The sequence below is a fragment of the Neoarius graeffei genome, chromosome 2, assembly GCF_027579695.1.
Source record: "Neoarius graeffei isolate fNeoGra1 chromosome 2, fNeoGra1.pri, whole genome shotgun sequence".
Taxonomy (NCBI): Eukaryota; Metazoa; Chordata; class Actinopteri; order Siluriformes; family Ariidae; genus Neoarius; species Neoarius graeffei.
In genome coordinates, this window is record NC_083570.1 from 16,679,786 (window position 1) to 16,705,675 (window position 25,890).

Genomic DNA, 25,890 nt, shown 5'->3' on the forward strand with positions numbered 1-25,890 from the left:
TATATGAAATACCAGCACTCATGGTGATTAGTGGACCAGAACTAATTGTTGTATGAGTGTTAAATAAATGTCTCTTTCCAGAAAACCTGACCTCAAAATAGACCTAACCCATAACTATGTCATCGCTTGTTTACCGCAATGCATTATGGGCGATACCTGGGATCAGCTCTGCCGTATTGTTTACTTTCACCTTTGTTAAACACTGCATTGTTGTGTCTAACCAGTTTTAACCATGCCTAAAGTGAATTGCTGTGTGTCTCCACAACAAAGAAAACACCTGAGTTGAGCTTTTATCAGCTGCCAGCTGAGAAGAAGAGAAGAAAGAAATGGATAAGTTTAATCTGCAACAAAAACCTTCAAACTGAATCAAAATTGACAAGTGTTTGTAGCTTACATCTCTCTGGTGGGAAAAAGATGTACTTAAACTGTGACCCAGCAATATTTTCATGGTCTGTGGAATGGCCTTCGGTTATAGATGATTATAACAATCAACACTGTTCATCATCTGAAACTAGTTAGCCCTAAATTGCCCCATTCCAACTTTTTTGGGAATGTGTTACAGGCCTGAAATGCAGGAATGGATGTATATTACAAATGAAATGTTGTTGACCAGACAAAACATGAAATATCTTGGATTCATACTGTCTGCAATGAAATACAAGTATTCCAAAGCCTGTAAAACAAAGAAGCATTCTTCAGCCTTTGCCTCTCAATGTACCGATGCACTTGGCAGTCGAACAAGCCTGTCAAACCGATAAAACTCCCAAACCATGAAGGGTTCTCTTTCGGGTATGTATACTGTTCAGGTGTACCTCTCTAGCAGCATTTATTGAAGAAAATGCTTTTTCGGTATACTGAACATGACACAGCAGATCAGCTGGTTTCCAAAGGTTTTTTTTCATAATGTTTCCCGATATCAAGTTTTATTTAACTAATTACTCATTGATAAATGTTTTGATGCTGTTCATCTGGGCCCGGGATGACGAAGCAATCTTAGACTAAAGTCAACAGTTGATTTTTCATAATAGTTTCCCTTACTGCATTTGTAACTTCAAATCAAGATTAAGTACAAGACTAAGATTTCACTAGAACAAAGCTTCTTAGAAAATGGTAATGAATAACTGAAGATTAACAGAAACAAATTTAGACCTAAGTCTAAGATTGCTTTGTGATCCAATATACTAGTGCATCTCAAAAAATTAGAATATTGTGAAAAAGTTCAATATTTTCCATCAGTTATTTAAGAAAATGAAAATGTTATATTATAGACTCATTACACATAAACTAAAATGTTTCAAGCATTTTCCTATTTTAATTTTAATCAGTATGGCATACAGTACAAAAACATAAAAAACCCATCTCAAATTATTAGAATATTTCATTTCGAGTTTGAGTAAAACAGTATGAACACAGTGTATCTCTTGGTCTAGTTCAGTACACACAACCACAATCATGGGGAAGACTGCTGACTTGACTGTTGTCCAGAAGATGATCACTGATGCCCTCCACAAGGAGGGTAAGCCACAAAAGGTCATTGCTGAAAAGGGTGGCTGGAAAAGGTGCACAAGCAACAGGGATGGCCGCAGTCTTGAGAGGATTGTCAAGAAAAGTTGATTCAAGAACTTGGGAGAGCTTCACAAGGAGTGGACTGGGGCTGGTGTCAGTGTATCAAGACCCATCACGAACAGACATCTTCAAGAAAGGGGATACAACTTTTGCATTCCTAATATCAAGCTACTCCTGAGCCAGAGACAATGTTAGAAGTGTCTTATCTGGGCTAAGGAGAGAAAGAAATGGACTGTTGCTCAGTGGTCCAAAGTCCTCTTTTCAGATGAAAGTACATTTTGCATTTAATTTGGAAATCACGGTTCTAGAGTCTGGAGAAAGAGTGGACAGGCACAGAATCCAAGGTGTTTGAAGCCCAGTGTGAAGTTTCCACAGTCTGTGATGATTTGGGGTGCCATGTCATCTGTTGCTGTTGGTCCACTGTATTTTATCAAGTCCAAAGTCAACACAGCCATCTACCAGGAGATTTTAGAGCACTTCATGCTTCCATCTGCTGACGAGCTTTTTGGAGATGCTGATTTCCTTTTCCAGCAGGACTTAGCACCTACCCACAGTGCCAAAACTACTACCAAATGGTTTGCTGACCATGATATTACTGTGTTTGATTGGCCAGCCAACTTGCCTGACCTGAACCCCACAGAGAATCTATGGGGTATTGTCAAGAGGAAGATGAGAAACACCTGACCCAAAAATACAGATATGCTGAAGGTTGCTATCAAAGCAACCTGGGCTTCAATAACACCTCAGCAGTGCCACAGACTGATCACCTCCATGCCACACCGCACTGATACAGTAATTCATGGTAAAGGAGCCCCAACCAAGTATTGAGTGTATAAATGAATATACTTTTCAGAAGTTGGACATTTCTGGATTGTAAATCCTTTTTTTTTTATTGATCTTAGGGAATATTCTAATAATTTGAGATACTGGATTTCTGATTTTCATGAGCTATAAGCCATAATCATCAAAATTAAAACAAAAAAGGCTTTAAATATTTCAATTTACATGTAATGAATATAGACTATATGAAAGTTTACCTTTTTGAATTAAATTATGAAAAAAGGAACTTTTTCATGGCATTCAAAGTTTTTAAGATTCACTAGTATGTCCTCAGAAATAAGCCATTCTGAGATTTGATGTTGTTGTTGTACAGTGTGGTAGACTCGGTCCAGACTCTTACCTTCTCACCAAGCTTTATTTGGATTCCGATTTTCCCACTGTAAACCCTTGACATGTTATCCACCTCTTTAAATCACCAATTTCATTGTCTTTCACTACAGAGCATGGCAAAATCACTCCTCTCATATCGTGCTCACGTAAAATTAATCTTACATCTGTTATATCTCTCAACTACCGACCCCGGCTATCCCCCACAATACATTGTGGTAAACAAGTGATAATGTAGTTATGCTTGGGGGCTATTAACACTTAGACTTGGATTATGTGTCATGCCCACAATACAAGTCCTTGCACTGTAAAACATTTCAGCCTTGTTTAGTTATGTCCACTTACTTTTTCTCTTTAACTCAATGAGCTCTGAAAAATGTTTTAATTTGAACTAATCTGTGTAAGTTTTCAAAGGTTAGACTTGAATTACTTAGTTGTCTTGGCTAATTGAGACTTTTTCTGAGTTGAAGCAAAGATAATCGTCAAATTGAGTTAACTTTCATTTTCAAGACAGCAGGTGAACTTGCATTTCCAAGTTAAACCAATTTGAAATGTTTTACAGTGTGTGGATGAGTTGTTGCTATAGAAATGATAACATACTGTATTAGAATGAATGTTCATATGGAGTAGAAGGAATCAATACCTTCTGACCAATCAGAATGAAGAATTCAACAGCACTATTGTATAAAATGAAATTAAACTTTCAGTGGTGATCCCGGAGTGATACGGTGTGTGTGTGTGTGTGTGTGTGTGTGTGTGTGTGTGTGTGTGTGTGTGTGTGTGTGTGTTGTCCTTAGGCGGCGTGTATCCCTGTATTACTGAGTAATGGATGGGAGTTGCCTTTCTCTGAGGTCATCGACTGGAGTAAAGCCGCCATCATTGGAGATGAAAGATTACTACTGCAGGTAACACACACACACACGCACACACACACAGTCTCTTTTTGTAATTTAATCATGATTAAGATGTGTTTCTTTGTGAGAAAGCATTCCTATTCAAATGTCTGGCTGGCACAGTTGTGTAGTGGTTAGCGCTGTTGCTTCACAGCAAGAAGGTTCTGGGTTCAAGTCCAGTGGCCGATGGGGACCTTTCTGTGTGGAGTTTGCATGTTCTTCTCGTGTCTTCATGGGTTTCCTCTGGGTGCTCTGGTTTCCCCCGCAGTCAAAAAACATGCAGTTAGGTTAACCAGCTATTCTAAATTGTCCATAGATGTGAATGGTTGTTTCCCAAGCCTGGAAATGGGAGGGTTGGGGCAGAAAGAGCATCCAGCGTAAAACTATGCTCCAATTAATATGACATGGATCAATCAGGTCCACATGGCAGTGATCCCACACACATAAGTGGGACAAGCTGGAAGAAGTGAGTGAGTGAATCAAAATGTCAACTCAAAATTTGCATAGTGCTGTATAACACAACAGAAGAAATACTAAATAAAAAACTTCAAAGTTACTAAAAAAACCTTGAAGCTTAAACACTTTAATATTCAACTTAAAGGTTCTTCGGTTTGTCCCTCTGGGAAAACCCTAATCGCTTCCCAGTGGGTTTCCTTTTCACAGAAGTCTTCATGTAGAACATCAAAGAACTTTCTTTTATAAGAGTGAGGTTAGCACTCCCTTGAGGGAGGGATGTACATCTAGAACCTAAAGTTCTCCAAGAAGAACCCATTTAGGAAGCAAAGGGTGCAGAGTATTTTTCCCTCCAAGGCATCCTCAAGGTTCTTGTAGGTTTAAATGCCTACAAGGTTGGGTTTCCCTTTCTAGAATCCTTAAATACCTATGGAACCCTGAAGGGAACTTTTCAAGGATGTGATCAGTGGTCAAGGAATTTTTCTCATAGGTGTCTAGAGGTGTCTGGAGGGCAGATATCCTCGGGCAAGTCTGTGGCAAAGAGAGCGTTAGTGAATGATAGTGTAACACCATGCAACATATTGAGATGTTTTTTTTTGTGGGCGGGTGTCTTGTGTGCTCTTTTATCTCTGTTTAAATGGTGGTACCCATGTGACACCCTACATCACGTGCAGAGAATAAAAGGTAGGACTTGCGTGGTCTACTTGGTTGGTTTAAAGAAAAAGAGAGATTCTACTAAATATCATAGCATGACTGGGGTTTTGCTTTGATATCTTTTTCATGTTGCCTGACATACATCTAGGGAACTAATGAGCTAGCTAATCACACTACAGAACCAACCTACTGTAGAAAGTGAGTTTATACCCTCAGCCGGTTGCCTCTTCAAATTGCAGTTAAATATCAGTTCTTGGGTTTTCTTGTTTGTAATGATAAGCAGAAACACTATTTAATAAGCTTGCTAATTAGTATATTTCTTCGAATAATTTGTGGTACTAGCACAGCAGTGGTAGTTCAGCATTTTAGGTTTTAGGTTAGACACAAATGACCAGAAGGTTCTTCCCCCAGAGTTGTTCAGTCTCCTCATCAAGGTGGACCTTTAAAATGGGAACAAGCAACCAACCCTGGATAATAAAGCTCCAAATTGATTCTTAAGCCAAGAGTAGTAAATTTCACACACACGTCAACGGTGTTCATTAAAGACATGCTGTAGGATGTGTTATGGTATTTATGTTCGTTAATTACTAGGGTTATTAATGGCTGCTACCTGCCTGCCCTTTCCGAGTGAAGCCATTAATGTGCCGATCGCAATGCTGCTGAAATATCATGGGCAAAATGTCAGTAAAGATGAGAAACCAGACTGTGGGGATTTTATATCAGGGGACATGAATGGAAATTGCCATTATTAATAACCCTAAGCCTTTAGGGCCTCACACACACACACACACACACACACACACACACACACACTATTTTCCAGAGACTCAGTGTATGAGGGGAACTATCAATTCATTACACCTAAAGTAACCTATCTGTTAGATTTTTTTTTTAGACAATCATTAATAATCTGAGCAAAATGAAAAGGTTGAATCTCACAGACTAGTGAGAATTTTCACTCATAAACTGAGCCATTGTTTGTTTTATATTTAAATTACGTCCACAATTTATAAACTTTGCAAAAGGTGATTAGCATTTTGCTACTGCAAGTATTGTATCTTAGCACCATTGGCTGGATACTGGAATCAAATGCCATAGCAATCAAGCAATCAAGCACTGTAACAAGAATCAAGTTGAGTCAAAGAATCAAGTAGGAATCAAATGCCCTAGCATGAATCAAGTATCCTAACAAGACATCAAATGCCAAAACAGAAAATCAAAAGCTGTAGCAGGAATTGAGTGCTCTAACAAGGAATCAAGTGCTCTAATAAGGAATCAAATACTGTAGCGGGAATCGAGTGCTCAAACAAGGAATCAAGTGCTGTAGCATGAATCGAGTGCTCAAACAAGGAATCAAGTGCTGTAGCAGGAATCAAATGCTTTAACAAGAAATCAAGTGCTCTAACAAGGAATCAAGTGCTGTAGCATGAATCAAGTGCTCAAACAAGGAATCAAGTGCTGTAGCAGGAATCAAATGCTTTAACAAGAAATCAAGTGCTCTAACAAGGAATCAAGTACTGTAGCAGGAATCGAGTGCTCTAACAAAGAATCAAGTACCACAGAAGGAATCAAGTGTTCTAACAAGGAATCAAGTGCTGTAGCAAGAAACAAATGCTCTAACAAGGAATCCAATGCTGCAGCAGGAATTGAGTGCTCTAACAAGGAATCAAGTACCACAGAAGGAATCAAGTCCTGTAGCAGGGTTCAAGTGCTCTAACAAGCAATCAAGTACCACAGAAGGAATCAAGTGCTGGAGTAGGGATCAAGTGCTCTAACAAAGAATCAAATGCCATAGCAGGAAACAAGTACTCTAACAAAGAATCCACTGCTGCAACAGAAATTGAATGCTCTAAAAAGGAATCAAGTGCTCTAACAAGGAATCAAGTGCTTGGGCAGGAATTGCATGCTTTAACAAGGCATCAAGTTCTGTAGCAGGAATCAAGTGCTCTAACAAAGAATCAAGTGCTTGAACAGGAATCGAGTGCTCTAACAAGGAATCAAGTACCATAGAAGAACTCAAGTGGTCTAACAAAGAATCAAGTGCTTTAGCAGGAATCAAGTGTCATAACAAGAATCAAATGGCACAGAAAGAATCAAATGCTGTTTCAGGAATCAAGTGCTTTAACAGTATCCAAGTTCTACATAAAGGATCAAATGCCATAGAAACAACCAAGTGTCATAGCCAGAATCTAGCACTCTTGGTAGATGAACACATTTTTAGATGTATGTATGTATGTATGTATGTATGTATGTTAATAATGGAAATGGCTTTACATGACAAATGGAATGTCATGTGACAACAATGATGCAGTAATGTCATGTGGCAATCTTTCCCATCCATCCATTATCCATAACCGCTTATCTTGTGCAGGGTCGGGGGCAAGCTGGAGCCTATCCCAGCTGACTATGGGCGAGAAGCGGGGTACACCCTGGACAAGTCAGCAGATCATCGCAGGGCTGGCAGTCTTTTCCACAGAAAAAAATATTGCAATTCAGGCACAAATTCAGCAGCATGCCTCGTGTACAACAAATCAACCAAGCAAAATCATATTTATTCCTGCATTTTTATAAGACAAACAAACGTTAATGAATTAACAAAGTGATTGAACGTGTTAATTGGCATTTGTTGAAGTGTTAATTAAATACAAATGGATTTACTGGTTATTTACTCAATCTTGGGGGAAAAATGAAATTACAAAGCTTCAGTCGTGGATTTTGCCCAAAAGTCAAGCCTTAATTATGGTGTTTGTTAATGTTTTTAATACCTTTATGAATGGATGGAAAACGGCAGACAGTCAAACAAGAGAAACCTTTGCAATACACGTTAAATGTCTGATTAAAATTGAAATGTCTTGTATGTAAAGCGTTTGTCGCTAAATGTTAATTTAGTGGAAACAAGCTGCTGGCGGCAAAATGTGCAAATATTTATAAAATCTCTCTATCTATCTTTCTCTCTCCATCTCAGATTCCCTCCATCACCAGGTCTGTCGATGCAGAGCGAATCTTGGCTCTGAGGCAGCAGACGCAGTTCCTCTGGGACTCCTACTTCTCCTCCGTGGATAAAATTGTCTTAACCACATTAGAGGTGAGTTTACAGCAGGAGGGAAAATAAGGTCAGACTAGGAGCGAACGGATTATGTAGCAGGCTAAAAAAAGGAAACAGATTGACATTGTGGTAATTTGTTTGTCACACCCTTTTTACACAAATGCTCAGGTTTCACGACAGCATTGAGTCTAAGCGAAGTTGTTTTGTCTGTGATACTTCACACATGCCACAAAGTCAAACACAGTAGGTCTATGTGGACACTTCTGGGTTGATATCACTTCATTACTATTGAAGCAAGTTCAGGTTGCGATTAGATTTATTGGATTATATGAGAATGAGTTAAGATTTTAGATGAATGAAGATGTCTACACAAAAAGACTAAAAGACAACTTGACAATTGAATCAAATTTAAAAAAAGATTATTAAGATGATCACAATTGTCAGTCCTGTGTGCTGTGGTGTGTGCACCTGAAGGCGCACCCCGGGCTATGCGCACGTCAAGTGGACTTCAGCACGCTCGCAGTATCACTGCAAAGTTTTACGCTATGTCAGTACGTATTACTGAGCTTTTCTATCCTTGTTTCTGATTTCCTGTTTCCTGATTCCTGTGTCTGTTTTTTGTTCTTGTTCTCACTTTACCTCTGATATCCTGTTTGCACCTCGCCCGACCCTGTGCATGTTTAACGATTTGGATTTAGCCTGCCGATTTGGACTGTTTGCCTTTTTTGTGTGTTTACACTTTAAAGAAGCATATACTTCTGCACTTACATCCACCTACCTTGTACCTGACAGAATGCTTCGCCAAACAATGTATGCAGCGGAAGTAATACAGTTTGCCATACTTTGCATCTAGCGTGTTCCGGTATCGTGGCCCCTCGCCTCATATTTCCGGCAGCATTTTGTAATGGGCCTCCCGACAATGTACTATGGAATATATCACCCTAGGGGATTCAGCCTGCAGTGTAATCTGTTCTACAAGGCCTTCAAAGAACCCAAGCCACCAGAACCGATCTGGGTGAGCCTCATGCTCACTTGGACAGCTGGATGAGCTTGCCGATGGGTAGAGTACCTCATCCGAATAGAGCACCCGTCCCTGCGAAGTTCACAAACTTTCTTAGCCATGCTCCAGTTCATCTTTGAATCTTTGGAAAAGGAGGAATCCCATGAATTTTTTTTGGGGGGGCGGGGCCATCATGCCTATGGCCAACGCAGCAGCAGTGGAGGAGGCCATCACTCCAGAGCTCCCCCCAGTGGCTGATGCAGAGACAATAGAGGTGGCTGTTGTTCCAGAGCCCCTCTTAGAGGCTATCTTTCTAGAGCTGGGTTCTCAGCCAGAACCAGCATCTGAATCAATGCCTGAACCAGAGCCTGCATCAAAACCCATGCCTGAACCAACGCCAGCACCAGCGTCTGTTCCAGTGCCAGACCCAGTGCCAGCGTCTGTTCCAGTGACAGAGCCAACACCAATGTCAGAGCCGGTGCCAGCCCCAGCATCCGAGCCAGAGTCTGAGTCAGCTCCAGAGCCAGGTCCAGTGCCAGTGTCCACGCCAGTGCCAGCATCTGTTCCAATGCCAGAGCCAGTGCCAGTGTCTGTTCCAGTGTCAGAGCCAACACCAGTGTCAGAGCCAGCACCAGCTCCAGAACCAGTGCCAGAGTCGGAGTCAGCGTCAGTGTCTACTCCAGAACCTGTGCCAGCACCAGTGTCAGAGTCAGCTCCAGTGCCAGAGCCAGCATCAGAGCCTGCACCACTGTCTACTCCAGAACCCATGCCAGTGCCAGAGTCAGCTCCAGTGCCAGCATCAGAGCCTGTGTCAGTGTTTACTCCAGAGCCAGTGCCCGTGTCAGCTAGAGCATCAGAGCCAAGGCCAGAGTCAGAGCCTGTGCCAGCTCCAGTGCCTATGCCAGAGTCAAGACCAGTGCCAGAACCTGAGCCTGTTCCAGAACCTGAGCCTGTTCCAGAACCTGTGTTAGAGGATGACGGCACGACCTCTGCCTCAGCTGGCTATGAAGGTGTAGTCATCCCACTGCTGCCCGGCTATGAAGGCATTGTCATTCCTCCACCACCCGGCTATGAAGACGTCGTTGTCCCGGTACCGCCCAGCCATGAAGACGTTGTCATCATCCCACCGCCAGGTCCTAACCAGGACCGAAGCAATGTGCTGACAGAGCTTGAGCCCATGCCTGAGTCCAGTTCTGAGTCCAAGTCAAGTCCAGAGCTTGAGTCCTCTACTGAGCCCAAATACAGCCTGGAGCCCGAGTCGAAGCTCACTTCCTGCCTTAAGCCCAAGTCATCTCCAGAGCTCAAGTCCAGTCCAAAACCCAAGTCAAGTCCAGAGCTCAAGCACACTTCCAGCCCTGAGTCCAAGCCAGTTCCAGAACTCAAGTCTGAGTCATCTCCTGAGATGGAGCCAGAGTCCAGTCCAGAGCTCAAGTCATCTCCAGAGCTCAAGTCCAGCGCTGAGCTTGAGCACACTACTAGCCCAGCCAGATCCAGAGCGCAAGCCTGAGTCATCTCCAGAGCTCAAATCCAGCCCAGAGCTCGAGTCCACTGTAAGTCCTGGATCCAGAATAAGTCCAGGGTTCAAGTCAAGTCCAGAGTCTGAGTGTGCTTCCTGCACAGAGCCCAAGTCCAATCCAGAGTTTGAGTCATCTCCACAGCTCAAGCCCAAGTCCAGTACAGAGCTCAAGCCCGAGTCCAGTCCTGAACCCAAGTCATCTCCAGAGCTCAAGCCCAAGCCATCTGCAGAGCCCAAAGCCGTTAACAATGCACACCTGAACTTAATTAAGGAGCTAGATGTGCACCTATTTAAGGACTGTTCAGATGCAGTATCACAGTATCAGTATATATTATTGCTACATCAGTATGCATTACTGAGCCTTTCTACCCTTGGTTCTGATTTCCTGTTTCCTGATTCCTGTGCCTGATTTTCATTCTTGTTCTCACTTTGCCTCTGATATCCTGTTTGTGCCTCACCTGACCCTTTGCATGTTTAACGATTTGGATTTAGCCTGCTGATTTGGACTGTTTGCCTTTGTGTGTGTTTGCAGTGTAAATAAACATAAACTTCTGCACTCACATCTGCCTACCTCGTACCTGACAACAATAACACTTGTTATTCATCAGACTCCTTTTTTTGCTGCACTTCTCATGGAGTTTTCAAAATATTGACCCCAAACTAATTTCAACTCATTCATACTATGATGCCGTGTTGTAGTCAAATCACTAAACCTCAAGCCCAAGTCCAGGCTCGAGTCCCCAGTGTTCAAATCCGAATCAAGTCCAAGTCATTAAACAAAATTTCGAGTCAAATCCGAGTTGAGTCCACTACTGATCTGAGTTGAGTCCCACACAAGCCCCTCTATCAACAGAGCAAATAACATAGCGTGTCACTTACTTCTCCGGGTGGAGTCTTGCCAAATGACGATTGAAGTTCGAGGTTGTCCCTATCATCTCCTCGATAGTTCTTCTACATATAGAACACATAGCAGTGCATTTTTTCCCCACTGCACGAGAAGTCTGGATAAACAAAGCAGACAATCCTAGGGGCATTCTCTCCAGGCATTTTAGTGCCATTAACGTTAGTTTGTTCCTGAACATGACGTATGAACAGGTGAATGTGCATTCTCTTGCACAAAATTAGTATAAAAATTAATGTAGGTATAAATATCTCATGCCAAATTATTATGGCATGTTACAAAAAATAAAGAAAAAAGCCGAGTCCTAGTCTCCAATTTACAAGTCCGAATGCAGTTAATACACGAGTCCCAGTCATCAGTGCTCAAATCCAAGTCAAGTCACAAGTCCTTGAAATTAGGGCACAAGTCAGACTCAAGTCTGAGTCCTGGACTCGAGTACTACAAGCCTGTTATGCTCCAATCGTGTGCTTGTTTACAGCTTGTGGAAAGACACACTCATTCTCTTGTCTTTTCATCATGGATTGATTTGTGGCAAGATCTAACTGAATACATATTGAAAATCAACTCTCATTTGTGGCTGTTTATTAAAAGAAAAGTTGATGGGCTTCTGTAAGTCAGTGATGACCATGGGTAATGCATTTTAGTTGTCATGGTTGTCTCCTTGGTTGAAGTCTGTTGGAATTGCTGTGTTCCTTTCCACATGCCCGCTTTTCTGCTACTGTGTTCCTCAGTTTCTCTTCCCCTGTCTTGAGGTTCATAAGTTCAGGTCATTCATAAGTCCATTCTGTTAGCTCCTGTGATGGCACCGGTACCAAACTGTAATAGTCTTGCTGTTCCTTTGGGTCCAATGGCATCATGTAGAGGGGGTACGTGCTACATGGGCAACATCCTGTCCTCCTTATCACGTTGCCCAGACTTGCAAAAGAAAAGTAGCCTTGCTAGATAACAAGAGAAGTTTTTAACATGGTTAAAGGTTTAAATGTTTTAACAAGGACAAGGCTTCCGTTTCCGGTTGAGAATACGCTGTGTCCATTTTGGCTGCTGCTTCTCACCAGAGAATTTTATTTTTCCTTTTTTTCCCCTTTGTTTCTCTTTTTGAGTTTGTATGGTTGGAAGTTTGCTCTTTGTTTGAATGTTTTGTCTTCTGGTTGTGGTGTAGCTCCAGACCCAGTTTTGGGCATGAGTTTCCTTCAGGCCTGGGTCCACCATGGGTGATGCCTGTGCTGCTCACTATGTACTGCAGTGAGCTTGTTGCTCTTTTTAACATTGGGGTTGTCCAGTGCTCTGTGCGGCAGTGCTTCTGTGCTTGGTGTGGTGTTCCAAGAGATGTTGCCCGATGGCATCAGGGTGGCTGTGCAGGCAGTTTGGAACATACCAGCACTCTGTGCAGTGGTGCTTCTGTGCTTGCTTTGTGGATCCATGGTGCAGCGCAGTGTTCCAAGTGATGTTGCCCAGTGCCATTGCGGTGGCTGCACAGCCGGTGCGGGACATACTGTCATGTGCCTTTTGGTGGGGTTGTGGCCAGCTATGCTTCTGGAATTACATCCTGACCCTCTTTTGGTGGACGGTGGTGTAGTGGTTAGCACTATTGCCTCACAGCAAGAAGGTTCTGGGTTTGAGCCCAGCAGCTGACAGGCCTTTCTTTGTGAAGTTTGCATGTTCTCCCCGTGTCTGCGTGGGTTTCCTCCAGGTGCTCCAGTTTCCCCCACAGTTCAAAGACATGCATGGAACATGGGGCAGCCTTGAACTGAAGTGCCCTTGAGCAAGGCACCTAACCCCTAGCTGCTCCCCAGGCACTGTAGCAAAGATGCCCACTGCTCTGGGTATGTGTGTGTGCTCATTGCTCACTTGTGTGTGCATGTGTGTGTTCACTGCTTCAGATAAGTTTAATGCAGAGGACGAATTTCACTGTACTTGAGTGTACATGTGACAAAGGCTTCTCCTTCTTCATTTTGTAATTGTAAAGCAACCTTGGGTGTGAGAAAGGTGCTATATAAGTTGAACTTATTATGATTGCTTTTTAAATTATTAACATAAATTAGTGTTGTGTGGTAACAGTTGTGTTCACAAGTAACAAGCTGCAAATCCTTCATTTTCTTGCTTATTAGATGGATATACATAAATTCTTCAGCGTCAGCAGCTCTGTGAAAGGATCACATTTATATCAATAGATCCATGCTCAATTAATCAAGAAATTACGATGAGGTCTACTGTAGGGCATTATGCACTTTACTCTAAAAGTAATGACAAAGAGACATTCTGAGGTTCATTTTTATCCATGCACTTCAAGCCAATCCTGCTCCTCACTTCAGCCTTACCTTTCAAATCATTTGGCTTGCTTGAATTATAAATGAATGGAAATTTCACGTCTAATAATAAATGCAAGATGTTAACTGCACTCTTATTTTAGAGTCTATGTCAAGGGTTCTCAACCTTTTCTACTTTAAGGCCCACCTATTCATACTTGTAACGAGTCAAGGCTCATTAAAAAAGATCCCAAATTATTTTGGCTCATCTATTCTATTAGAATCTAATAATCTATTGTAAAGTGTATTAATGGAACACATCACTTCCTGTTACAGATGGGAGTCCAGGAATTAAATAAATGCAATAAAAACAAACTGTTTTTAATTGTAGGTATTGTATTTAAAACTGTATGGATGTGCCAGAAGCCAAACCACGTATACAGGGCATTCTCAATCAAAAGCGGTTAATGATCCAAAAGTGGAGTCTGGTCCATTAACACAAGAACTTATTGCCATGTTTGTGTTCAGCAAACAAGCAAGTTATTAAAACCAAGAAGTACACTCAAAAGAAGTGGGTATAGAAACCACTCAATGGGATAGATCCTGGCCCTGCAATGACCTGGTGACTTGTCCAGGGTGTACCGGTACCTCATCTCTCGCCCATACATAGATGTCAACCCCTCACGGCTCTCACCTGTACTCCCTGGTAATGAAATCCATAATTTCCATACCAAATCCATAGTAATATTTCATGCATAATAAAAATGTATCAGATCTTACCTAATACCTAATGTCAGATACAACCTTTGTTGGCTTTTGCGTGAAGAAATTAATTGACGGCTGTCTCTTTTTCTGGTTTGCATTCTTCACATGCATTTGAGATTTCATGTGTTCCCTCACATCATAAATTCCAAAGGCAAACACTTTCACATCTCTACAACAAATTGTGCAGTTGACATACTCAGCACCCATTTTGGAAGTGATAATTATTCCATTGAATGTTTCTGTCCATTCGGGAAGAAAGCAACCTCCAGTTTTAGATGTTTTGAGTTTTTTCTTCAGTGGTGCCGACATCTTGACCTCTTGACCTGTCTATTGTTACACTATATGTGCTGTTATTTCCTGCTCGGTGTGCAGGAAAATCACAATTACGCATGCTCAGACATTCGGAATGGCTTGTTGGTACTAGCGGAAGTACCGGTTGAGTAATTCTAAATGTACAGTGGTGCTTGAAAGTTTGTGAACCCTTTAGAATTTTCTATATTTCTGCATAAACATGACCTAAAACAACATCAGATTTTCACACAAGTCCTAAAAGTAGATAAAGAGAACCCAGTTAAACAAACGAGACAAAAATATTATACTTAGTCATTTATTTATTGGGGAAAATGATCCAATATTACATATCTGTGAGTGGCAAAAGTATGTGAACCTTTGCTTTCAGTATCTGGTGTGACCCCCTTGTGCAGCAATAAGTGCAACTAAACGTTTCCGGTAACTGTTGATCAGTCCTGCACACCGGCTTGGAGGAATTTTAGCCCATTCCTCTGTACAGAACAGCTTCAACTCTGGGATGTTGGTGGGTTTCCTCACATGAACTGCTCGCTTCAGGTCCTTCCACAACATTTCCATTGGATTAAGGTCAGGACTTTGACTTGGCCATTCCAAAACATTAACTTTATTCTTCTTTAACCATTCTTTGGTAGAACGACTTGTGTGCTTAGGGTCGTTGTCTTGCTGCATGACCCACCTTCTCTTGAGATTCAGTTCATGGACAGATATCCTGACATTTTCCTTTAGAATTTGCTGGCATAATTCAGAATTCATTGTTCCATCAATGATGGCAAGCCGTCCTGGCCCAGATGCAGCAAAACAGGCCCAAACCATGATACTACCACCACCATGTTTCACAGATAGGATAAGGTTCTTATGCTGGAATGCAGTGTTTTCCTTTCTCCAAACATAACGCTTCTCATTTAAACTAAAAAGTTCTATTTTGGTCTCATCCGTCCACAAAACATTTTTCCAATAGCCTTCTGGCTTGTCCGCGTGATCTTTAGCAAACTGCATACGAGCAGCAATGTTCTTTTTGGAGAGCAGTGGCTTTCTCCTTGCAACCCTGCCATGCACACCATTGTTGTTCAGTGTTCTCCTGATGGTGGACTCATGGACATTAACATTAGCCAATGTGAGAGAAGCCTTCAGTTGCTTAGAAGTTACCCTGGGGTCCTTTGTGACCTCGCCGACTATTATGGCCCTTTTCCACGACCCTTTTTCAGCTCACTTCAGCTCGCTTCAGCTCACTTCAGCCCGACATGGCTCGCATTTCGACTACCTCAGAACAGCACGACTCAGCTCGCTTCAGCCCTGCTTAGCACCCAAAACTCGCACGGTTTTGGAGTAGGGCTGAAGCGAGCCAAACCGAGCTGAGTGAGGCTAGGGGCGTGAGCAGACACTCCCCTGTGCACTGATTGGTGAGGAGGAGTGTCCTCATACGCCCACACACGCCCCGCGAGCACGCTGGGATCTGTAAACACCGTAAACCCGGAAGAAGAAGAATTACGAATTACGAGATTTTCTGAAGCCTTATGCGCCTCGCCTCATCTATACGCTCTTGCCAGTATCTGTTGGCATTGTCAGTGACAACAAGCCACAGCACTCAAGCCACCAGCAACACTAACGACTCCATGTCCTCCATGTTTATTGTTTACTATCCGGGTCGTGAGACTACCGCTTAAAAGGTCACTGATGTCACTGTTTGCGCCGCTTAATGACATCATGTGACGTCCACCCACTTTCGCTAACTCCACCCAATGTGTCCACCCACTTCCAGCCAGCACGGTTCAGCGCGGTTGTAGTCAAAATGCAACTCCAACAGCCCCGCTCAGCTCGACTCAGCCCAACTCAGCACGGCACGGCTCAGCCCAACTCAGCCGCATTTGTAGTGGAAAAGCGGCATTACACGCCTTGCTCTTGGAGTGATCTTTGTTGGTCGACCACTCCTGAGGAGGGTAACAATGGTCTTGAATTGCCTCTATTTGTACACAATCTGTCTGACTGTGGATTGGTGGAGTCCAATCTCTTTAGAGATGGTTTTGTAACCTTTTCCAGCCTGATGAGCATCAACTACACTTTTTCTGAGGTCCTCAGAAATCTCCTTTGCTCGTGCCATGATACACTTCCACAAACATGTGTTGTGAAGCTCAGACTTTCATAGATCCCTGTTCTTTAAATAAAACAGGGTGCCCACTCACACCTGACTGTCATCCCATTGATTGAAAACACCTGACTCTAATTTCACCTTCAAATTAACTGCTAATCCTAGAGGTTCACATACTTTTGCCACTCACAGATATGTAATATTGGATCATTTTCCTCAATAAATAAATGACCAAGTATAATATTTTTGTCTCATTTGTTTAACTGGGTTCTCTTTATCTACTTTTAGGACTTGTGTGAAAATCTGATGATGTTTTAGGTCATATTTATGCAGAAACAGAGAAAATTCTAAAGGGTTCACAAACTTTCAAGCACCACTGTAGAAAATGGCGGCTCCCATGCATTTTCGTATTTCATGATGATTTTTTTGATGGTAATAAATCCAAATAATTTTAAGGTGAAAATGTAGAAAAATCCGTAGTTGAATACCACAATGCCCGTACCATTTTTAAAATGCCAAAATCCATAGGGAATATGGGAAATCCGTAGGGGTTGACATGTATGCTCATAGTCAGCTGAGATAGGCTCCAGCTTGCCTGCGACCCTGTAGAACAGGATAAGCAGCTACAGATAATGGATGGATGGGATAGATCCTTACATGCTAACAAAGAAGGATTTTCCTATGAAAGAAAAAAATTACTAGCTTAATTTGACATTAGTAGAATAAATTTTGATCCTATTATAGCCGTAACAAAATACAAAGACAATAGTTATGCATACTATTAATTAACTTGATTAGATTAGATTAGATTAGATTAGATTAGATTAGATTAGATTAGATTAGATAAAACTTTATTGATCCCTTTGGGAGGGTTCCCTCAGGGAAATTAAGATTCTAGCAGCATCATTACAGATAAACAGAGAAAAGAAATAGAGAAAAACTTCTAGATAAATTAAATTAAATTAAGTATCTACATATACAGGGGCGGCACGGTGGTGTAGTGGTTAGCGCTGTCGCCTCACAGCAAGAAGGTCCGGGTTCGAGCCCCGTGGCCGGCGAGGGTCTTTCTGTGCGGAGTTTGCATGTTCTCCCTGTGTCCGCGTGGGTTTCCTCCGGGTGCTCCGGTTTCCCCCACAGTCCAAAGACATGCAGGTTAGGTTAACTGGTGACTCTAAATTGACCGTAGGTGTGAATGTGAGTGTGAATGGCTGTCTGTGTCTATGTGTCAGCCCTGTGATGACCTGGCGACTTGTCCAGGGTGTACCCCGCCTTTCGCCCGTAGTCAGCTGGGATAGGCTCCAGCTTGCCTGCGACCCTGTAGAACAGGATAAAGCGGCTAGAGATAATGAGATGAGATTTACATATACAAATATAAAAAGAATAAGATAATATGGGGAAGAGAGGAAGGGGAGGAGAGAGAGGAGGAGCAAAAAAAAGGGAAAAGGGGGCAGCAGGAGAGATATTGCACTTTATATTGCACATTATATTGTGCAATAATGTGAATTATCTTAATGTGAAGATAATTAACTGATAATCAACATATTTTCAGTTTTTTTAAGATTGCGTATATTTTTAGTCTTTTGTATTTGCAATTATTTGTATCTGTACATGCACGACCCCACCAGCTCTGCTGATCAACTTATCGTGTTTAAATAAAATTATTCATTCATGCATTATGGGTTGGAAAATTACCCATCTGTTGAGTTCCCCGACATCTCAAACTACCTGGTGCTGCAGACATCATTCTACATGGACAAACATATGAAAACCTGGAAGAACGTGAAGGAGTACAACTTTTTATACCGGTATGTGGCTGGGTTAAAGATCTGGGGATCAGGACACTACAAGATAAATCCTGTATCGTTTTTGCCCAGGTAAGGAGGAATTTCTGGGCTTTTTTTATGCATATTTGCGATGTTTGCTAGGATGCTATAAGTTTTAGTATTGGGTGTAAACAAACCACAGCCGCTTGATTCTCAATCCTCCCTGCTCTTCTCTCCCAGCAGGCAGTACAGATAAGTATAATTTACCCACAAACGTATTTATTTATTCTGCCCACTGCATGTGCGCACTCTCTCTCTCTCTTTGTGTGTGTGTGTGCGTGCACGCACGCACATGCGTGGGGGTTAAATGCAGAGGAGGAACGTGACAAAAATAAAGGCTTGTTCTTCTTAAGTTACCCACAAATGTATTTATTCCCCTTGAAAAGTGTTCAGCAAGCCAGCTACCAGATTTGGGACACTACAACTATTTAGTATTTGGCTTCAAACTTGAAAAAAGTTTGCAGCCCACTAGATGGCACTTTATGGCCCAGTGGTTGAGAAACACTGGTCTATGTCTTACAACAATATGGACTTCCATCAGCAGTTTAATGTCCTGCAAATATATTATTCATAAAGGGGCGAGGTGAGAAAAACTTTTGGTTGAGTCCTGGAATCAATCCAGGTGTGATGGACATAGAAATGAAATTGTAGGCCATTTTGACAAACAATAGAACATGTAGAAGTCATAAACATAAGAATTCACACTATAGAACTCTGTGGGACACCTTGAGAAAAGGTCCAAAGTCCTTGTAAAAGTCTTTCATTTATTGATCAGAAATACAGTGATGGCAAAATACAAACAAATCTTACTGAGTGCAATAGAAATCGCAAGAGCCTCCAAGACAGCAAGTCAGTGGGGCTAAACATGTAAGTAAATAGTAATGGGTGGCATGGTGGTGTAGTGGTTAGCACTATTGCTTCACAGCAAGAAGGTTCTGGGTTCAAGCCCAGTGGCCTACAGGGGCCTTTCTGTGTGGAGTGTGCATGTTCTCCCTGTGTCTGTGTGGGTTTCCTCCAGGTGCTCCGGTTTCCCCCACAGTTCAAAGACGTGGTTAGGCTAATTGGTGGCTCTAAATTGATTGTAGTTGTGAATGGTTGTTTGTGTCAGCCCTGCAATGACTTGGTGACTTGTCCAGGGTGTATCCTGCCTCTCGCCCATAGTCATCTGGGATAGGTTCCAGCTTGCCCGCGACCCTGCACAGGATAAGCAGTTACAGTTAATGGATGGATAAATAGTAGTCCAAAACATTTTGTGTTTTGTATTCAGGGTTTCATTCATTCATTGGTCCAAATTTTCAGGACACAGTTCTGTAGTTCTACAGCTCTGTCCTTTGGCTGAGTTAAGTAGCTCGCATTTACCCAAAAAAAAAGCTTCAATTTAAAACACATGGCATGTTCAGTTCTCTTCCTGCATTTTGATTCTGACTCCCTGCAGGTTGATTCAGAGTCGAATCATTTTTTGGCAAGAGTTCACGTCAAAAGAGTAAGACTACGGAAAGCACCCTAGTGTCTGAGGAAAAAAGCACACCGAGGTTCTATTCAAATATACTAAACACTGCATATTCCTTGTTGAAAGTTTCTGTTTGTCAGAGGTTTGTTTGCTTGTTTTTGTCAGTAATAAACTGCATCTTTGTCACTGGAATTTTTGAGCAGCATTCCAGGGCTCGCCAATAATTGCTAATGATTTGTGCTCATTAGCGTTAATTCACTTTGAGCCACATTAGCACAGAACAAATGAATCCAGCATTCGTGCCACCTTGTTTCTTGTCATTTATCGCCTCTCTGGATGTGAGTTCATCAGTGTGAAGTTCCACATCTGTCAGTCCACAAATACACCCAGAGAGAAATAAACAGAAAGAAAAGTGGGGAGAGAATGGAAGATGAAAAAGCGATGGGTGAAGAACAAAACAAAGTGCTAAATTTGCAAGAGAACGAGAGAAAGGAAAAAAGAAAGCACTTGAGTCTTGTGTGTGTGTGCTGGGATTAAAGCAAAGCTCGAGTTTTATGTTTCGCCAGCATAAATGTCACCAGGTGCATAATAAAGAAATCCTGCCGAGGCTAATTTAGCACCAAGTCCATAGTCATGTGTGCATGGTGTACGTCTTTTTGTCCTTGTGTGTGTGTGTGTGTGTGTGGCAGATGCTCTAAACAAGGGGAGGGACTTATACAGTACAATGACAGGAAGGTAAATGAGGCATCCATAACACCCCCATGGGACGTGTGTTTGTTGTAAATGCTAGCAAATTTTCAACGTACTGTATAGCAAATTGTTTCAGGTTGGCGGTCTTAGAATGCAATAATGTGACATGGTCAAAGTATCAGTGGTCAATTTAGTGCCATTGCCACTCTGACCAATTCTTAAAATGTTTTCTGGATTAACTTGGATTTATTAGTATTTGGACTTAAACTTGTTGTCTTGGGCACTGGTCTTGCTGAATAAGGTCTTGGTTTTGATAGAGATTTTATTTTCACATTACAATAGCGTATTCAGGCCACTGGAGATTAAAAATACAGAGCTGAGGGAGGGGGTTATATTCTGAGAAAAATACTCAGAATTTCTGAGACTAAAGTCAGAAATTTATGAGAAAAAACTTGGATATTCTCTGAGATTAAAAAGTCACAAATTTATGACAAAAAACGTGGAAAAAATCATGGTTTGGGTTTTTTTTTTCGTCAAGGAACCAGATCTCTTCACTTTGCAAGGCTGGATCAAAGTCATCACATCACACACACCATGGCTGAGCTGAGAGTTACAGGAAATGCAGTCTTTCCTCCCCAATCATGCAATATAAAAGATTATTATACATACGGGCCACTTTTTCCATGGAATAAAAACATGTATTCTATTCCCTTCTATCGGGTTTATTGATAGCATGCAATATTGTTATCATATCGCTTATCCTCCATGTATTATGTCACTTTACCCAATGGAGAATGAGCATGCAATATTGTTATAATATTGCATATTGTCAAGACAGCATGACGTCATACTGCAAAGATCCAATGACAAAACTTTTCTACTGTGCATACACACAATAATTTCTTTGTCAGCCGTGAAAGAGAGAAGGCGAAGCTAATCCAGTGCTAGGATTAAGCACTAAATAAATAAACTGAAAACTGAAATTAAAGATGCGTTGAACACCCAAAAGGCTACCAAAACATTATATATTCTTCACACATATTCACAAGAGAAAAACATACCAACGGACATCAAAAAACTGGAAAAGAGACATGTCGGAGATGTAAAACTTCTGCGCTAGAGAGTGACTCTGATAGTTTGTACACAAACATGGCTGCAAGGTTTGCTTCATTAAAAGCAGAAGATTTAGAGAGAATTTTGAAAGAGAAAGACATGCTGAACACCTGAAAGGCTACCAAAACTTCACTGGATATTGTTCACGCATATTTACAAGAGAAAAACATACCAACTGACATCGAAAAACTGGAAAAGAGAGCAATAGCAGAAATATTGTCAAAGTTCTACTTGGAGGTGAGGAAAAGTGACGGAGACTTTTACAAGAGGACTTCACTCAGCAAAGCCCTTTTGTTTTGAACAATTGCAATGTAACAATTAACTACTACCAAAAGTAACTTAGTAACTTAACTACTACCAAAAGAAAGTCCATAATCACCCATGGGCATTATGGGAAAATTCTGCCTGCCAAGGAACCAATCAGGTCAAGGTGCATGATTTTACTGGAAGTAGCTCATGCCATATAATAAGACCTTATAATGTCTGAGAATATCATAGTTTTTCTCGTAAATGTATGGCTTTAATCTTGGAAAATTCAGCATCTTTTTTTCTCAGAATACTCCTACAATGGCCGTAATACTTCACTGTATCGCATAAACAAATTTTGAAATTCCTTCTTCAAGAAAACAGCCTGATCATTGGAGCTATGCACAAACAAAGACAACTAATTGAGGTAAAGCCTTGGCTCTGAAAAAGTATTTAATGGTTTTCGGTCATTTGGACTTGATCTTAACCTGGATGCAACCACCGTTTGTCAGGGTGCAGGCAGTTACAGATGCAAACACATGGGAGAGCGGGTGTGTCGCAAACTGGTAACCAAATCCAAGACAGTAATCTGAAGACATAGTCAGGGATGGGCAATGGTCAGTCAATTCACAAACAGAATGTCAAAGGGTAGGCAAGTAAACGAAGTTGGAAATAAACATAAACAAAGTCAAAAGCACTAGAAATCAGGCAGAAAGTCAGAAGGCTCAGTATGATCAGGCCATAGGGACACTTCGCAATGAGCGTTTATGAATGTTGGGCTTATATAGGGAAGTAATTATGGGGAAATGGGAAACAGGTGTACTTCCAAGTATTCTGGAGATGAGGGGCGCTGTGGTGCTTGGGAATTTCAGTCTGGAGTGGCCATGTTTGGAGGCTGCTCTGAACTCAGGTTTCCAGGGCTATTACTGACACTATTAGACTCTGTCTTGATTCAATCTCAACTGGTCCTGGTCTTGGACTTGACAATGACAGTCTTGACTAAACTAGGACCAAATATCGTTGACAAACTACCACTTAAATGATGGCACTGAATGATGCCAAATTAACAACTCGGGCACAAATTCAAGTGCTAGTGATGATGGATTGAAACATAAACAAGCAAGCAGCACAAGGACAGAAATGTATCCTTGCCTCAAACTCACTTTGTAACATGGACATTCCATGGTGTTGTTTTTTGCCCAGCTATGAACAGTTCTGAACTCATCTTGTTTGCCAAGGCAGAACATTGTTACTGTTAATAATTGATGACATACTGTAAGCAGAACATAGCTGCAGAGTTATCATTACAGGATCTTCATCATATCATCTGGCATAAGGAGCACACATTATTGCAGAATCCATCCATCCATTATCCATAACTGCTTATCCTATGCAGGGTCGCAGGCAAGCTGGAGCCTATCCTAGCTGACTATGGGCAAGAGGCGGGGTACACCCTGGAGAAGTCGTCAGGGCTGACAAATAGAGACAAACAACCATTCACACTCGCACCTACAGTCAATTTAGAGCCACCAATTAGCCTAACCTGCATGTCTTTGGATTGTCAGGGAAACCAGAGCACCTGGAGAAAACCCACGCAGACACGGGGAGAACATGCAAACTCGACACAGAAAGGCCCCTGTCGGCCACTAGGCTTGAACCCAGAACTTTCTTGCTGTGAGATGACAGTGCTAACCACTACACCACCGTGCCACCCCATTATCACAGAATCTGTTATCAAAATCGAGTTCAAGTTCAATTCAGTTGTGGAATTACGTGCATCTCGTGTCAGGATGAAAATGTTCAGCTAAACAAATGAGTCTTGAGTGAATATAATAAGAATGAGCTACTACTAATACACTGCATTAACATATTGAAAAATGTTGTCATGTACACACAGCTACACACACATACACACACACACACACACGTTTGTGATATTGTTCTTGTAAGGACCTTACACATAAATATTTGTTTGTTTGTTTGTTTGTTTGTTTGTTTGTTTGTTTGTTTGTTTGTTGGCTTCCTTCATTCTCGTAAGAATATGGATACTGTGTCCTTATAGGTCCCATTAAAGTAAAAATACAAAAATAGAAGTTCTTATAATCAAAAATAGAAGCTCTTATTATCCCACGAAACAGTAATGACAAACAATCGCCTTCTTGGTTCTTTTCCAAGAGGAATTTATGCCCTCTTTTTTGAACAGCTTTTTCTGTGACTAAAGAGGTCTATTCTTGACTTGCATAATCTTCCACAAAACTTGCATGTATGTTGTATTGCGTGTGTGTCAGATACTGGAATTGTTATAAGAGTGATTTTTCTCTTTTCTCTCTTTGACTCCCAGTCCTCTTTCTATCAGCAGTCTTTATACCCAGTGAGACTGTACATTTTCATTTGGATCTGTCTTCTGCAGTCTTTTCCCAAGAGTCCATATCTATGTTAGCAGCTTTCATATCTCTTTTGCAACAGTCTATGAAGCAGAGTTTTGGTCTTCCACATGACCATGTTCCCTTCTCCAATTGTCCATGTAATATATCCTTAGGGATACGTCCGTCAAACATTCTGGTGACATGGCCTAACCAACATAGCCGTCTTTTTGTGAGAAGAGCAAACATGCTTGGCTGATTAGCTTTTTCAAGGACAGTACTGTTTGTGATGTGATCTTTCCAGGAGATGGAGAGGATGCGTCTGATACACCAAAAGTGGAAAACGTTTAGTCTTTACTCTTGGTATGTGTATGTTGACCAGCTCTCTGATCCATACAGGAGAGTTGATAGAACGCATGCCTGGTATACTGAGATTTTAGTGGAGATGGAGAGCTTGGGACTTTCCCAGACTTTTTTACTGAGTCTTGCCATGGCAGATGAAGCTTTGTCTATTCTTTTGTTGATCTCTAAGTCTAGTGATAAGTTGCTGGTTACGGTTGCACCAAGATAAGTGAACTCATCAACGATATTGAGTTTGCAGTCACCAGCACCAGTCTTGATCTCCGTGACCTCGCTGAAATTTTGTCCCATAATTTCTGTCTTTTTCAGGTTGATCTTAAGACCAAAGTCACTGCAGGCTTTGGAAAGCAACTTAATGAGGCGCTGGAGTCCTTCTTCACTGTGAGCAACCAGGGCAGCATCGTCAGCGAATAGAAGCTCGTGAATGAGAACATGCCGTACCTTGGTTACAGCCTTCAGACACTGTAGGTTGAAAAGTTTATCATCAGATCTAGTGTGAAGATAAACACCATCATTAGATGACTTGAAAGCATTTGACAGAACTATAGAGAAAAATATCCCAAAGAGAGTCGGGGCAAGAATGCAGCGTTGCTTAACACCATTCAGTATTGGAAATGGATCTGAAGTTGAACTATCGAACTGGACAGTTCCTTGCATACCAGTGTGGAAGGATTCGATGAAATACTTCAGCTTAGGTGGACATCCGATCTTCTCAAGCACCTTAAAAAGACCTTCTCTGCTTACAAGATCAAACACCTTGGTAAGATCAGTGAAAGCCATAAACAAGGGTTGTCTCTGTTCAGGGCACTTCTCTTGAAGTTGTCTTAGGGAGAAAGTCATATCCACAGTAGAGCGTCCAGCCCTGAACCCACATTGAGACTCAGGGTAGACACATTCACCTAACCTCTGGAGTCGTTTCAATGCAACATGTGCAAAAGCTTTTCCAGCAATGCTCAAGAATGATATTCCTCTATAGTTATTACAATCTGCTTGTTCCCCTTTGTTCTTGTATAGGGTTATGATGTTAGAATCCTTCATGTCTTGCACAACACCCTCAACCCAGCACTGGCATAGAAGTTCATGGAGTGGCTTAAGAAGAGCAGGTTTTGCACACTGAAGTACTTCTGTAGGGATGCCATCTCATCCCGGGGATTTTCCCTGCTGAAGGGCATCAATCACTTCATTAAGATCATCCTGAGTAGGGACTATGTCCAGTTCTGTGAGCTCTGGGAGATCAGGGATA

The 25,890-nt window shown here is 41.7% G+C and overlaps 1 protein-coding gene across 1 annotated transcript in view; it reads left to right on the top strand.

Annotated features, from left to right (window-relative positions):
* The window catches only part of LOC132881451 (exostosin-1), a 417,070-nt gene that overhangs the window by 359,866 nt on the left and 31,314 nt on the right, over positions 1–25,890 (top strand). The window contains exons 3-4 of the mRNA XM_060913916.1: positions 3,531–3,638; positions 7,699–7,818. Coding sequence (XP_060769899.1) covers positions 3,531–3,638; positions 7,699–7,818 — 228 coding nt within the window. The remainder of the gene's footprint in view (positions 1–3,530; positions 3,639–7,698; positions 7,819–25,890) is intronic.